The sequence below is a fragment of the Mesitornis unicolor genome, unplaced genomic scaffold (genome assembly GCF_000695765.1).
Source record: "Mesitornis unicolor isolate BGI_N332 unplaced genomic scaffold, ASM69576v1 scaffold31489, whole genome shotgun sequence".
NCBI classification, from domain to species: Eukaryota; Metazoa; Chordata; class Aves; order Mesitornithiformes; family Mesitornithidae; genus Mesitornis; species Mesitornis unicolor.
Window position 1 is genome coordinate 18591 of NW_010209821.1, and position 13450 is coordinate 32040.

At 41.0% G+C, this 13450-nt stretch overlaps 1 protein-coding gene across 1 annotated transcript; it reads right to left on the bottom strand.

Annotated features, from left to right (window-relative positions):
- Positions 1 to 2930: 2930 nt before the first annotated feature.
- ECD (ecdysoneless homolog (Drosophila)) lies at positions 2931 to 13404 on the bottom strand (the record flags this gene model as incomplete). The annotated part of the gene is made up of 12 exons (XM_010192983.1): positions 2931 to 3158; positions 3775 to 3995; positions 4124 to 4191; positions 5028 to 5205; positions 5961 to 6064; positions 6857 to 6942; positions 7904 to 8029; positions 9192 to 9320; positions 10205 to 10397; positions 11149 to 11327; positions 12959 to 13046; positions 13241 to 13404. Coding segments are annotated over 12 exons (1764 nt in total), but the record flags the coding sequence as incomplete, so codon positions are not given.
- Between the last annotated feature and the right edge of the window lie 46 nt (positions 13405 to 13450).

Consider the following 13450-nt stretch of genomic DNA (forward strand, 5'->3'; position numbering starts at 1 on the left):
GGAGATACCTGTTACTCCTATACTGCAGCGTTAGAAAGGAAAGGCAGGAGGCAAGCATCATGCAGGGAGGTGATCTTTCATGGCATCACAGAAGGCTGACATCCACTACACGGCAAGGATGCTGAAAAGAGTTTTATTTGCAGGAGATCTGTGTAAGCACAGGGACTTCAAATAGCAAGTAATATCACTCACACCACCTGAAAACAGCTCGCTGTAGCTAAATACTATTCCTCCTGAGCCACACCTCCTCCCCACTGCCCAGACAGGAGTTAGACTCATGCTGGGAAACACTTTTTACTTAGGCTCCTCTCTACTCCATAAAGCTGCTTGGTGGAGGGAGTGGCATCAGCCAAAGCGCCCAGATGTTTAGAAGAGTTTTAACAAGTTAAAGGTCTCTGCTGCACCCTGGGATTAGTTTCCATCTCAGATAGGGAAGACTAAAGATCCATTATTTGTTTTCTTGCTTGAAACACACCAGTCAACAACTATGTGGCTATGGGGCTCAAGCCACAAACAAGAAAGCTACAGTTCTGGGAAGGGTCAGAAGTTCAAGGATGAACAAGGATGTACAAAAGGCAGATGCTCAAGTGAGCAAAGTGAATGAATTGTATTGGTATGCAGTTCTAGTTAAACTAATTGGGAATATAATGGAAACTTTTGACAGCAAAGCGTTGAAAGGGAACCACACTGCCCTTGTCTTCCCTAATTAATTCCATCAGGCTTCCTTCACTAAAAATACTCTTTCAAAATTAAAAGCAGAAACGCCTCATATTACTTCAAAGCAGTGGAAGAGAGGCCGCATGAAAATGCTTATTCTTCAATGGCAAATTCTCTCGTGAGCAGATCCAGAATCTAGGAGGTCTCCACTGTGAAGCTGCTAAACAAATGTAAACAGTTGAAGTAAGTACAGCCCCACAGAAATACCAGTCCAACTGATGAAAACGTTAAGATTATCCAAGAAACAAGATCAGCTGAAGTGCTTCCAAAAGAGCAGCTTTGTTCTGAACATTAGCTTAGAAGTTTTCTTCATCTACTACATTAGAGGAGTCCTTTGATCTGTTTTGATCTTTTCTGTTCAACAAGGGAGTCGAAACGTGATCATGTTCTTAAAATGGAATTATTTCTAAGTAGCTCAACTTGATCTCGCTACTCATCAGTGGAGAATTTTATGTAGCTTCAGTGTTAATTACCTCCCTTGTTAAAACATAAACCCTTTTCAAGGCTCAACTACATCTGTTTTCAACCACTATCTGCTAGTTACCCTTGGCTGCTAAATTCAAGAACTCCTGTTACCCCATTTTTTCCAGTGTAATCTGTCTCACTCAATCCCACTCCACCTCACCTCTCTGCAATCCAGACTCCTTGAACTTCAGCAATATCTCGATACTTCTCTAATCCCTGGCCAACTTGCCACATTCTCCCTAAACTGTTGGCAAAGTAACTTACACAACATCGCTTGAGGACACATGTGGAGGTACCATAGCCATCACATCCTACATCCACATCCACTCCATGTATTCACATACAGAATCTCTAATATTTATGACACTGTACTGGACCATTTGACAAGATACTTGTCATTTGCAAAAACCACCCAAAATCGGAAAAAAAAAATTGGAAATCTGGATAATTTGGGAAAAAAACCAACCCCAAAACACGAGCACAGATCAGCAGAGAAGTCAGCAAGCAAACATTCGTTGATCGTTGTCAAGGTCTCATGAATTTCAATGAAACTATGCCCGTGTGTGAACTTCAAATCCTTTCCTGTGCATTGGTCAAACTCAGCTGTTGTGACAGGTGCTGTCCTCCAACAAGGGTCCAAGTCTTAGGCAGGAAGAACTTTTGCTACATCCTGCTCTGTGGGTTAAAATCATGTCAACACTTAACATGCAAAAAAATTAAAGACTTCAACTAAATGGACTCCAAACCTTAAGACAAACAGTAACAGTCCTTTAAAGGCAATCAGATGTGCCTTCGAGATCAACTGGGCTTTCTATCATTGAATACTATCTTTCTGAGTGTGTTTAAAAAAAATAAAGACAAACAAACCCCCAATCTATTTTTCATTCTACATGAAAACAACATCCTGAATGCCTTCTAGCTACGTTTTCACTGGAAAACAAAACTAAACTGTGCAGACTGCACTCATATGCAGCTACTGCTGGCACGACAGCAACATTCAGAAATAACAGAATTCAAAAACGCCCAATTGTGAAAATGCTTTAACTCTAAGAACTTCCAATACTGCACTGAGGAAGTTATGCATGTCTTCAAAGAAAAAAACCCAACCACCTCCAGCAATCGAGTTGTATTTCTGCTTTTATTTAAATAAATTCAAAAAAATACTTATAGCCACTATTTACATATTCAATCCAATTACTCTTCAAATCCTCCTGGTTAATAAAGAACAGATTCTTACAGAAATTATCAGAAGTTCTTACAATGAAGCACTGTGCTTTTGGAAAAGTGAGTAAGTATCTGCTGAGCATTTAACCAGTGTTCCCAAATCCACAAGAGAACACTGCTCCCATAATCTGGTATTCCTCCATCTCCCCATGAAGGCAGCAGCATTTTCAGAACATGAACTGCTTTCCAGATACTGAAAATGCTTAGTAGTGGGTAAAAGGACATTTTAGAAATATGGCAAATTGGATCATTGATTTGAAACATTGAAGAAAAGTTTCATTCAAGTCACAACATCACTTCTGATTTTTCTGAAACATGTTGGCACTGGAAAAATTCAACGTTTATCCAAGACAATACCCAAACAGACCACTTTTGCAGGTAAATTCACTCTGCATCTTTAAAGTCACAGATAACTAATGCGTAAAATGCTTTAAACTCAAACCTTTTGTCTCTTCTTCCAAATACCTGAGCCTTTCTGTGCTTCATTTTTCAATCAGCCATGTCTTCGGGATTAAGACAGACTTTTATTCTGTTGCTCCCCTATTGGAGCCAATGCGATCTGCATTGTCAGGTAAACACACTCCCATGCTCTGTAAAATGTTAGAGGCTGGTCCTGCCAGTCCAGACTGAGCACTGTAGGATTCAAGCAGGTTGGCTACCAGGTTCATATCCACATCAACCGGCGTCAGCTCCGTATCTTCAGCTCCAGAATCAGGGCCAGCATTTTGAGACTTTGCATTAACAGAACTTGCCTATAGTAAGTAGAAAGATAAAGTTTTATAAATGGGTTTAAAAAAGAAAAAAAAGAAAAGAGAAACCACAAGAGAAAAAAAAGGAAACAGTTCTGCAGCCAACAAAGTTCAGTACGTTCCACACTGTCTTGACAGAAAGGAATTTAGTCACCAAATGCTCATGCCAATTAAAAATCATCACTTTCCATTTTACAGCCTAAGTTCCAAGAGAAGGACAGAGAGGGTTTCTGAGTCCTGGCACAGTTTCCTATGGGAGTAATCTACGACAGGAACACAAGAAGTCACGCTACAGCTGCTTGCCTTACTACTAATGGAAAATGAAACAAAGTCCGGGAAAATACGTGCACGTTAAAGCTTAGATGAGGGTTTTTTGGGGGGTTGGGGTTTGGTTTTGGTTCTGTTGGGTTTTTTTGTCTTATTTTGTCTTTCAAAAAATGTACCATGATGCAACAGCAGCACATTTTGCTTGCATATGGGATTACTCTTTTTTTAGTAATCGGTTAGCACGTGATCAGGAGTTTTGATCACATTACTCAGAATGACCAGTTTTAGCATGTTTCCTCTTTCCTACTAAAGCTCTCAAAACCATTATGCTACAAACTGGAGGAATACTTACTTCTTTCTTTTGGGTGGTGAAACTTTTACCAACATTGGTTTGCGCCAGTTCTCGGTCCATCTCATTCATGTATGACTTGAGACTGCCTATAAGCTCATTAGGTGCTATCTGCTGGTCTTGCCTTTGATTTTCAGCTTCTAAATCGTCTTCATCCTCATCTGAGAGATCAAACTCCTCCTCTTCATCCAGATCATCAGAATCCAGCTCTTCTGAGTCTTCCCCTATGTATTATTTTGTGTCAGTACAGACAGAAAACAAATCAGGGCAGTGCCCATGGGGGATCAGAAAACCCAGGGAAGCCAAATAACCGTAAGTCATTCTGACAAAAGAAACAAAGAAGCAATCTCACCTAAAATTCTGTCTAATGCTTTTGTAAAAGAATCTACATCAAAGGTAACATGGGATTCATCAGATGACCTGAAATATAAAAATATTTTTAAATAAATAAAGCTTTTTTAAAATAAATAAAGCTTTTATGTTTGCATAAGTCTGACACAGGCATAAACCATATGGCACAGTGATTTCTCTCAAGCCTAAATTAAAGTTGGGACATTTGAACTGATGGTCTTGGAAGTGATTAGAAGTCTGAGGTCTGTATAAATTAGAAATGAAAGTGCAAGTGGAGGAATTTCTGGCATGAAAAGAGAAAATAAAAACCAGCAACTTTGTTTGTCATGGTCAAGCAAAAATCGTGCTGAAGGCAACCAAAATAACCAAGCCTGAATCCTTCTGGAACAAAGTGGTGGAGTTGTACCGCAGACAAAGATTTAAAAAGCTGAGAATCGCAGGTCTCTTGCCTACAAAACACACTAAAGACTTCATTCTGGTCTCTCTGCATGGCCTTATCTTAGCAGACTGAACAGTTAGTCCTTCATGGCAGAAAAATTTCAGCATGGGTGTACTTGCGATGTACATTTTAATAACAGTGCTAAGAACTACGGTAATGAACAACAGTAAGCCTTTAACTTAAAAGGGTTAAAAACATGTTAAAAACCCAAAATGTAAAACCAAAGTAAGAGTGTGCACTGGAAAACAGCACAACTTCAAGCATTTTTACGTTCACCAGTGTCAGAAAGCCCACCAAGTTGGTTTAAAAGCAAGTACACATCCACTACTGACATGGGTTTGTTTCAGGCCTCTGCCAAGTACAACACTTTCAAACTTTGATTCTCTCCGTTACAGAATCAACCAAAGGGCTGCAGCAGAATGAGAACACATCTGACATCAGACACCAAACCTAAAAATTCTACTACCATGGCATTTCTGCTCCTTCATGCGTTGAGACTTTGGATACAAAAGCCTTCATACTTTCAGCAACGGCTTCCAAGTCGTATTTCTGCTCCTCTTCATTTGAGGAAGGAAGGGATTCATTTCTTGCCTCCTTCAGCATCTGATCTAGATCATCTGGTGTAATGTCCAGCCAGCTGTCATCTGAAAAGATACAGGACACATCTGTTACCCTGCACAAGTCTGGTAGTCCACAAGGCCCAATCCAGGCAGTTGAGGGTACTGCTAGCATTTCATAGCTTATTTTTGCACTGTTAAGTTTTCATGCTGATACTGGATAACAGCGTATAAGGCAGTGAGAGGCTGAGAAGAGAGTTCAGATTTCATTTTACTACTTTAAAATTCTGCTTTACGTGCGGCTTCAAACTAGTACGTATTGTTCTAGTCACAGATAATCCTTATGGCACTAAATGAAGGAAGAAAAAGCTTACACTACAAAGGAGGAGACAATCCAACCTTCCACTATGACCATTAACACTGAACCCTGGTTCAGAAATACAGATGTGGCCTGTGCTACTAGGTACCACCTAGTAATTAACTTTGTAGTGTCAGTACTGGAATTGGTTTATTATTATTAAAAAATTAAGTATTTTCTGTCAAGTAGGCAGGTGGCACAAAGTATTTGATCGGTATGTGTAAGTATGCATGGATCTCGTGGTATCAAACCAGAAACTGGGCTGCCTATCTTGCCAACTCACAGCCCCAAGCTCTGTGGCTTATGCAAACGAACTGGTTGACTCAACCTTAAATGACTGTCAATGAATAACACCTCTAGCTGTCACAGGATAAGGCACAAACTAAGGAGACACAGAGTCCGATACAGTGCTCTGAACATTCTCCTTCTTCCCCCACAAATTATCATTTGTGATAGAAAAAGTCCACCCCTCCACGCTGCTCACCATCCTCTGGAGGAAGACAAGCTGCTTCTCTTTCAAATTCCTTCAAATCAATGGTTGTTGCCTGCAGCAATGTCAAGATTTCATCGCCTGGGCTCACTTCAGAGCTAGAAGAAAGAAAAATCAACTTACTGCAATAGATTTTTACTAGCATTACGATGCCAATGGCATCACACACTCTACATGCAGATTTTCACTCAAATTCCTCATTACTCCTTCTGTGCAAACATGTCAAAAAGATAAGTGGATTTTGGGGAAGTACCAGAATACTACACAGATAGTATTAGCCAAAACAAGACACAGTCAGTTACTGCAGTTCCTTGTTGATGGCTCCAAAGTCAATATTTCATGCTTCCTTTGTTCTTTATTTTGTCTTGGTAAACACCAGGATTGCCAGATTCCAAACAGCAAAGACTGAAACTTCAAGCAACAAACAGTAATTATACTATAAGCTGGCAAACCCTCAGATATTTTTATAATGATTTATTTCTTGGATTTGATCTTATGGAGAAATCTACAGCCAGCTGCATATCTTGAGTAAAGGGGACAGATCACTCCATATTTATTATTCATTGGGATAGCTTTTCAATGAAACTTTTAAACATTTTCTGTAGCCAACCAACCAAATGATGCTTTTCAGTCACCTCTTAACCCACTTGCAATAGCTTAGTACTTCACAAAACCAAGATAAACAGTTACTTGAGCAGTAACTTCTACTAGTAGAGAGTATTCCAGAGGAATTAACACACAGATGTCCTAACTACAGCACCTATGTTAAGTGTACAATGGAGAAAGGAGTTCAGAATTTTTGTAACAAGTGTTAAAAAAGTGTTAAAGGCTTAGCTAAAGTACTTGTAGGTCCTGTGTATGATTGCTCATGAATTTCAAGTAGCTCTTACCTTTCTGGCTTGGTAACAGATTGCTGGAAGTAATCTTCTGCCATATGCAACAGTTCCAAGTATTTCGCAGATCCTTCCATTTCTCCCTATTCAATGCAAGTCATAAATATGAATCTCAACAATTCTCCCTCCCCTTCCTTTTCATAGTCAGCTTCATAACATCAAATGTCTGTCACACAGAAATCTAGTGCTGAGTAAATCCAAACAGGTAATACTTGTCATGCCATGTATACTTGGAACAGAATATAGGGAATGGGCATAAAGTGTTATCGCAATCAGATATGAATTAAAGTCTTAAGCTACAATATCATGTGGTGTACACTACCAAAAAAAATAAATCAAAGAGAATACTATGATTCCTGCAATAGGGTGGATTTACCATGCCCAGGTTACAACTGGACAGGAACTGTGAATGAATCTCTTGGGGTTCAGGCACTATCCACAGAAGTGGCATTGCAGTACTAAAGAATATTCCCCTTCTCCTATATTTTAAAGGTATTAACCTAAGCATTCGGATAGAGGTGTCCGATTTTCTAAACCACAAACTTCAAGTAAGTAGTCAAAGGCATCGTCAAACAAAACAAAACAAAAAACCCCAGCAAACCCACAACAAAAAAAAATCTCCACACACACGGGCCCAAAATGGGTTTTTTTGAGCTGTTAAGTATAGGTCTTTCAGCATATTTAATTCTAGAGGCATGCAAATGAAATGTGTAACAGTGAAAACAGCTGTACTGACACACAACCACATCGCGGCTTCCTTTATTCAAGCGTATTTCCCTTCTTTAGATGAAGGAACTAATCCTCAAATCCTACCTTTTCCTTTCTAATTTCTAAAATAAATAAATTAATTTCAAATTTTATCTCCTTCAAAGATATTAATTCACTTCCCACAGACAGAAGCATTAGATTCCTTGCTGTGTTGTAAGTATTTACTTAAGTTCAAAAGCTAAAAGATGTTTTTCCTGGAATGCCTAAAAGACAGACAGACAGACACACACACACACACACACACACACATGCACACGGATGCACACTTTACTTCACCTTGAAATAATTTTTGTCCTTCAGGCTGCGGAGGAATCTCTCCCACAGTGGACCGTTCAAAGCATTTCTCTTGGAATCAAGAGATACTTTTCTGCACTTGGAGCACAGAATTTCAAAGCCGTGAGCCTGTGCGAGAGATGCAACAACAAGAGCTTCTCAAGATGTGACAAGTTTAAGTGCAGCTTGAAACGACTGCATAAAGAACTCACTGTCATCAAGCTCCTGATGCTGCTGTTTGAGAAGCAGGCACCAAACCCAATTCTATGTCAGGTAGCAGCATCTCACTTTTGAAGTTGGAATCTGTTTTTCTACAGCAATAATGGATCATTTTGACTTTGCAAAGTTTGTCTACGCGGGCAAGCCACTGCAAAGCAACCTGTAAGACAGATCTATAGTGCACAAGCTACTCCTCACATAAGCATGAAGACTTTAACTGTATTTGTAACCTATACAGAACTGCAAACTTAAAAACAAAACTGCAAACAAAATAGCTTACACATTTTGTGGATGCCAGCTGGCCGCACTGGGGCACATTTCTGGAGAGGAAATTTCAGAAGAGAAAACTCAGGATTCTACATTTCTCCTTGCAGCAGGGTCCCAGGGCATGCTGTGCCCAGTATCCTTTCTGCCCTTCAGATAAATCTTCCTCACCCCCATTTTGGATGTCACAAGGCAGCTACGACCTCTAGGGAGTTCAAGTTCTGGACAGCTCTGTGCAGCAAAGATGCACCATAACAAGCTCCACATGCCTTGTGCCAAACTGGATGGGCAGGACAGGGTGATGGGCTCTGGGGCCCAAGGCACGGCCTTTGTAGCTTTTATGCACGCTTAGGCAGAGCTCTAAACTGAAATGCACGTTTAGTCCACAGAAATTTCTCCATGCACAAAGGCCATAAAGAGGAACTTAGAACACGATGGGATGCACTGCTTGGGACAGAGGCTAAAACAGATCTCCTCATCCTGAGATGGAAACCATTTTCCATATCGCTTAAGGGAAAATTAACTGGGTTTGATACCAGTTCAGCTGTGGTAATACAAATATAAAAATCCTGGCTGGGATAGTTTAGAGGGGTGGAAGTACAAGAGTGCTCTATTCTGTAAAAGAAAATTCCCGTGATACTTTTTTTCTGGAAAAAAGATGCACCATAACTGTTTTTTTCCAGAAAAACTGTGAATTTGCTCACATTTTTCTGTACACGCAGACAACTTATAAGCGGAGTCATTTCTCAGACATTTATAAACAAGCAAACTAAACAGCCTAAGTACAAAATGCATAAAAAATAATTACCAGTTTCATGCCCAGTTCATAGGCTTTGTATTGAGGGTGAGTTGGGAGGGGCAGGGTATATCCACTGCGTCTGTCTGGAACAAACTTCTGCTGCACCAGTTGCGCATATAAACACTTTGTGAAAGTAACCTGAAAATGCCACAGCAAAAGAAAAACACTCATTGCAGTGTGGCTGTGTAGTGCAGGGGCACCAACTTCCCACCAGCCTCCTCTGAAGTTTGTTTTAAAGCACCCATATTACAAACAATACCTGAGACAGTATTCAAAAATACGTCTTCAACACATTTGCCTAAGAGATGTTGCTTTTCACATCTTAAAAAGTATATTCCAAGTTCACATCTGTAAATAAACATGAACTTTATTCAGTCTAAACACATTTTAAAAATCCTCAGTATTCATGCCAACAAGGTGTATTTTGGAAAATGTAAAGGCTCTTTCCAATTCACAAAACCAAAGCCGAGATTTCAAAAACAGTCTAGAAGTCTGACATTCGAGTGTGAAGCTTATTTTCACGAGTCCAAGGCTATAACTCTGCAATGAAAACATCAGATACAACACTGCTTGGACAATGCTCATAAAACACTTCATAAAACAGCTTTTGTAGAGCTGTGTACACACAGCTGAGAAGGTGAAAAGCCTGGGAATGAACAGCTAGGGGTATTCAGGAGCAACTCCTTACGCTGGCTGGCAGTGCTGTCAAACTGCTCTGATCACAGAACTACATCAATTTACTTAGCAAGCACTTCAGCAGAGGAACTATTAGCAGTAACCTCTGATTTCAGAAACACTTATTTCACCATTAGCCATTTGAAAGTCTAGCCGTGTCAATCTGAAGGCAGAGAGGCTATTAACAACATGAACTGGAAATTCATGTCTAGTGCCAAAAGAAAACAAGTTAAAATCAGAAAACAGGCTATTTTAAAAATGAAATTCATGTATTTATACCACTTGACCACGGAAGCTCCATCAGTTACAGAACCTAAGTGACAAGTTGCACCAGAAGAATCACTTACCGCAGTCATCACACGCTCGTCTGGAGGGAAAGTTTGAAAAGTACGACACGCTCGTAAATCAACCGGGTCTCGTAGGTAAAAGGCCTGGACTGCTGCAGCCACCAACGAAGGGCGCTGCCTCAGCACTGCCACAATGCCTGCCGGGAGGTAGCAGTGGGCTCGGTGAAACGAGGCCTGAATTTTCTCAGGATACCTGTACCATACAATAACAAGACAGCGCATTAAGTGTATTGCAAGCCCAAATCACTCCCTTTTAATTACTATTCCCATTTTCACTTTAATTTTAATCTATACTATGGGCTAAGTGCCAGAAGATTATTCTGAACTAAAGCTTAATCTCAGCGAATCTAACACTTGAAATGTCTGTTAATATATATATACACGTACATATAAATATACATGGCTAGTAAAAAATTAATCCCCACGTTGGTAAGATGAATTACTGTGAACTTGACTGACACGTCCAGCTATACAGTATCCTTCACCACACTGAGTGTGAAAGTCATCTGGCTGTCAGATCCTTGCAAGAAATAATGTACAGTGCTGAACACACCAGTGACAAGGTGACACCCTAAAAAGTACCCCGGTTCTACATCTTAGTTTGCAATTCTCTTTCTCTCCCAGAAAGGGCTCCTGAAGGCTCACAGAGCTTTCAGATTTTTGAGTACAAGAAGGATGCGAAGGAAGAATAACTTGTCATTTTCAGTTGTGGCATCACAGCACTCAATCACTTTCAGAGCCCTCAGGTAACAACACTACAGCCCACAGGACACTGGCCTCCCTATTTGGAAGAACGCCACAGAAAAAACTCTTGCTGGTGGCTTCTGAAAAGAAAGCAACTTTATCACATCCAACAGGAAAATGGCTGAATACAAGAAAGTACCCCAGACAGCCCAGAATCAAAACCTACTGTTGCAGGAGGCCAAAATAAAGTACCCACATACCCACTGATGCGTTTATACACCGCTGTTCTGATGGGTTCTGCGGCCAGGAACTCCTCTGAACGGGTGGATAACAGCCTCAGCGCCTGTGAGACTGTTGGGGTGGCAGCAGATAGGTCACATCCCTGCTTGTGGGTCTCTGACAGGGGAATGATGTGCAGTTCTCCTTTGTAAAAGAACACCTGGCAGAGAGTAACATTCTCATCAGACAGGACAAGAACAGTCACACACTAAGCAATGCAAAACTTCATTTAATATAAATGTATTTGTTTAAACACAGAATATAGTGAAGTACAAATATAAAACAGAAAACAGATAGTTTTTTTGTTGTTTCTTTAGTGGGAGATAAGGTAAATACAAATGCCAGAGATCACAATCCTACCAGTAAATAAAAACCCCCATTTTAACTGCAACAAGTGTGGTCAAATAGATCTTGTTTCTTTAGTAACAGTAATACCAAAACTTTCTCTTCAACTAGTGACTTGCTTCAGGAAGAGCAGACAGCATAACCTAACTGCTGAAGAACAGGACAGGGACTAAAAAGCATTATTTCAGGTGCTACACATGACCTCTGTTGCTTCCTGATTCTAAGAAAATAACTGAATGCAACATTATCAACTCCCTCACTCCATCCGTTCCCTCAAACGGAAGGAAAATATGGACCTGATAGTCCAGATACAGGTTTGCCATTAATTTTTGTGTTCCACCCTTTTTCCTTTAAAAGACTTGTGGTAAGAAAAAAAAATAAATTAAACAAATCTTTGCTAATGGAGAAGTAAGTTATTTCCAATTAAATCACTTGCCAAGAAACTTAGTGGTATATCTACTGGCAATCATCCACAGCGAGGTGATCTGGCTGTAGGCTCCGGGTGAAGAAGTCCACTTATTAATTCACCTAAGCCAGACCCAGTCTGTCTCTTTGCAGTCAGCAATGCTCCAGCCTTGAGCAATCCCCAGCCTGAGGACAGCAAACCCTCATGCCTCAGCACAGTAGAAAAAATCCAAGGGGCCGTAGCAAAGCTAGAAAGCTCAGGTGGATCCAAGAGTGCTCCTGAGGAAAGCAATATGGTATGTTTGTACTACAATGCCAAGTACATTCCTTAATTTCCACGTTATCCAAGCTTTCCTTGCATACCAGTAACCTAGAAAATGGAAAGCTGGCCAAACTTACTGATATTACAGACCACTCAATAGCACAACACCTTCACTGCCTTCACATCTGCCACCATGAGTAGCAAGTTTTTAAAAGTTCAGTCAGCTCCATTGTGGAACGGCTCTTAAAGACCGATTTAAACGCAAGAGTCAGATCCAGCTGAACTACACAGACTCACAGCCTAGCAGGCAGGTCTGTGGTCTCCATATGAATGTTTTGCCATTAGTATAAAAACATGTTAGTATAAGAACTTTCTTTTTCTTCTTTCCAGCAACAAATCAACAATAGAAGAACCACTGTAACAATTTCCAAACATCCCTACAGCAGTTTCTCAGGACACACTTACTCTACCAAGCATTCTGCAAGAGCACACAGATAAAGTATGAGAGGTTTCCAGCAGTTAAGTCTCTTATTCAGCATCCACAACAAGCAGAAAGCAGCTCATTAAAACCAGAATGAAAACAGATTGTGCTGGAAAAAAAAAGTTTTTAATTAAAACAAGTCTTGAGGCCCGACCAGAAGTTTCTTCACTAGTAAGGGACAGACAGCGCACTGGGTTAGACCACTTGGCTAGACAGAGGTGCAAAAGAAAACCCCAGCTGGTAAGTAATAAAAGGCCACTGTGAGCCACTTGCCGATTGGCACATTAGTTTTACTCACCCTGTTGTCACTATTCTCAGGATTCAGCCACTTCGGGAGAAAATCAGCTGCTTCTATCAAAAGAAACTCTCCATCGTTGTCATCGACCCTGGCCAAGGAGAAACCGGTTTCTTACCAGGGAAAGTCTTGCACTGCACAGTAACGCTTCTAAATCCACGTCTACCTTTTTATTTTTCAGACGTGACCTTCCGTCAGCTCCTCAGGAAAGGCGCTGCCTCCTCACACCCCCGCCCCAAACACCAGCACCTCAGCGAGGCCCACGCCGGCGGTTGAAGCCCTTACCTGGCCGCCAGCCCCGGGAAGTCCCTGGTGATCTCCCGGACGAGGTAAACGATGAACCACTCGTCCTCTACGTTATCTCCGAAGAGCGTGGTGCCGCCGATGTGGGCCGGGGTATCACCTGGCCGGGGGCAGAGAGAGGAGAGGCGCCTCAGCACCCCGCCGGACTCCCCCTCACAGGTTCCCGTTTCCCGCCCGCCCGGCTCCCCACCA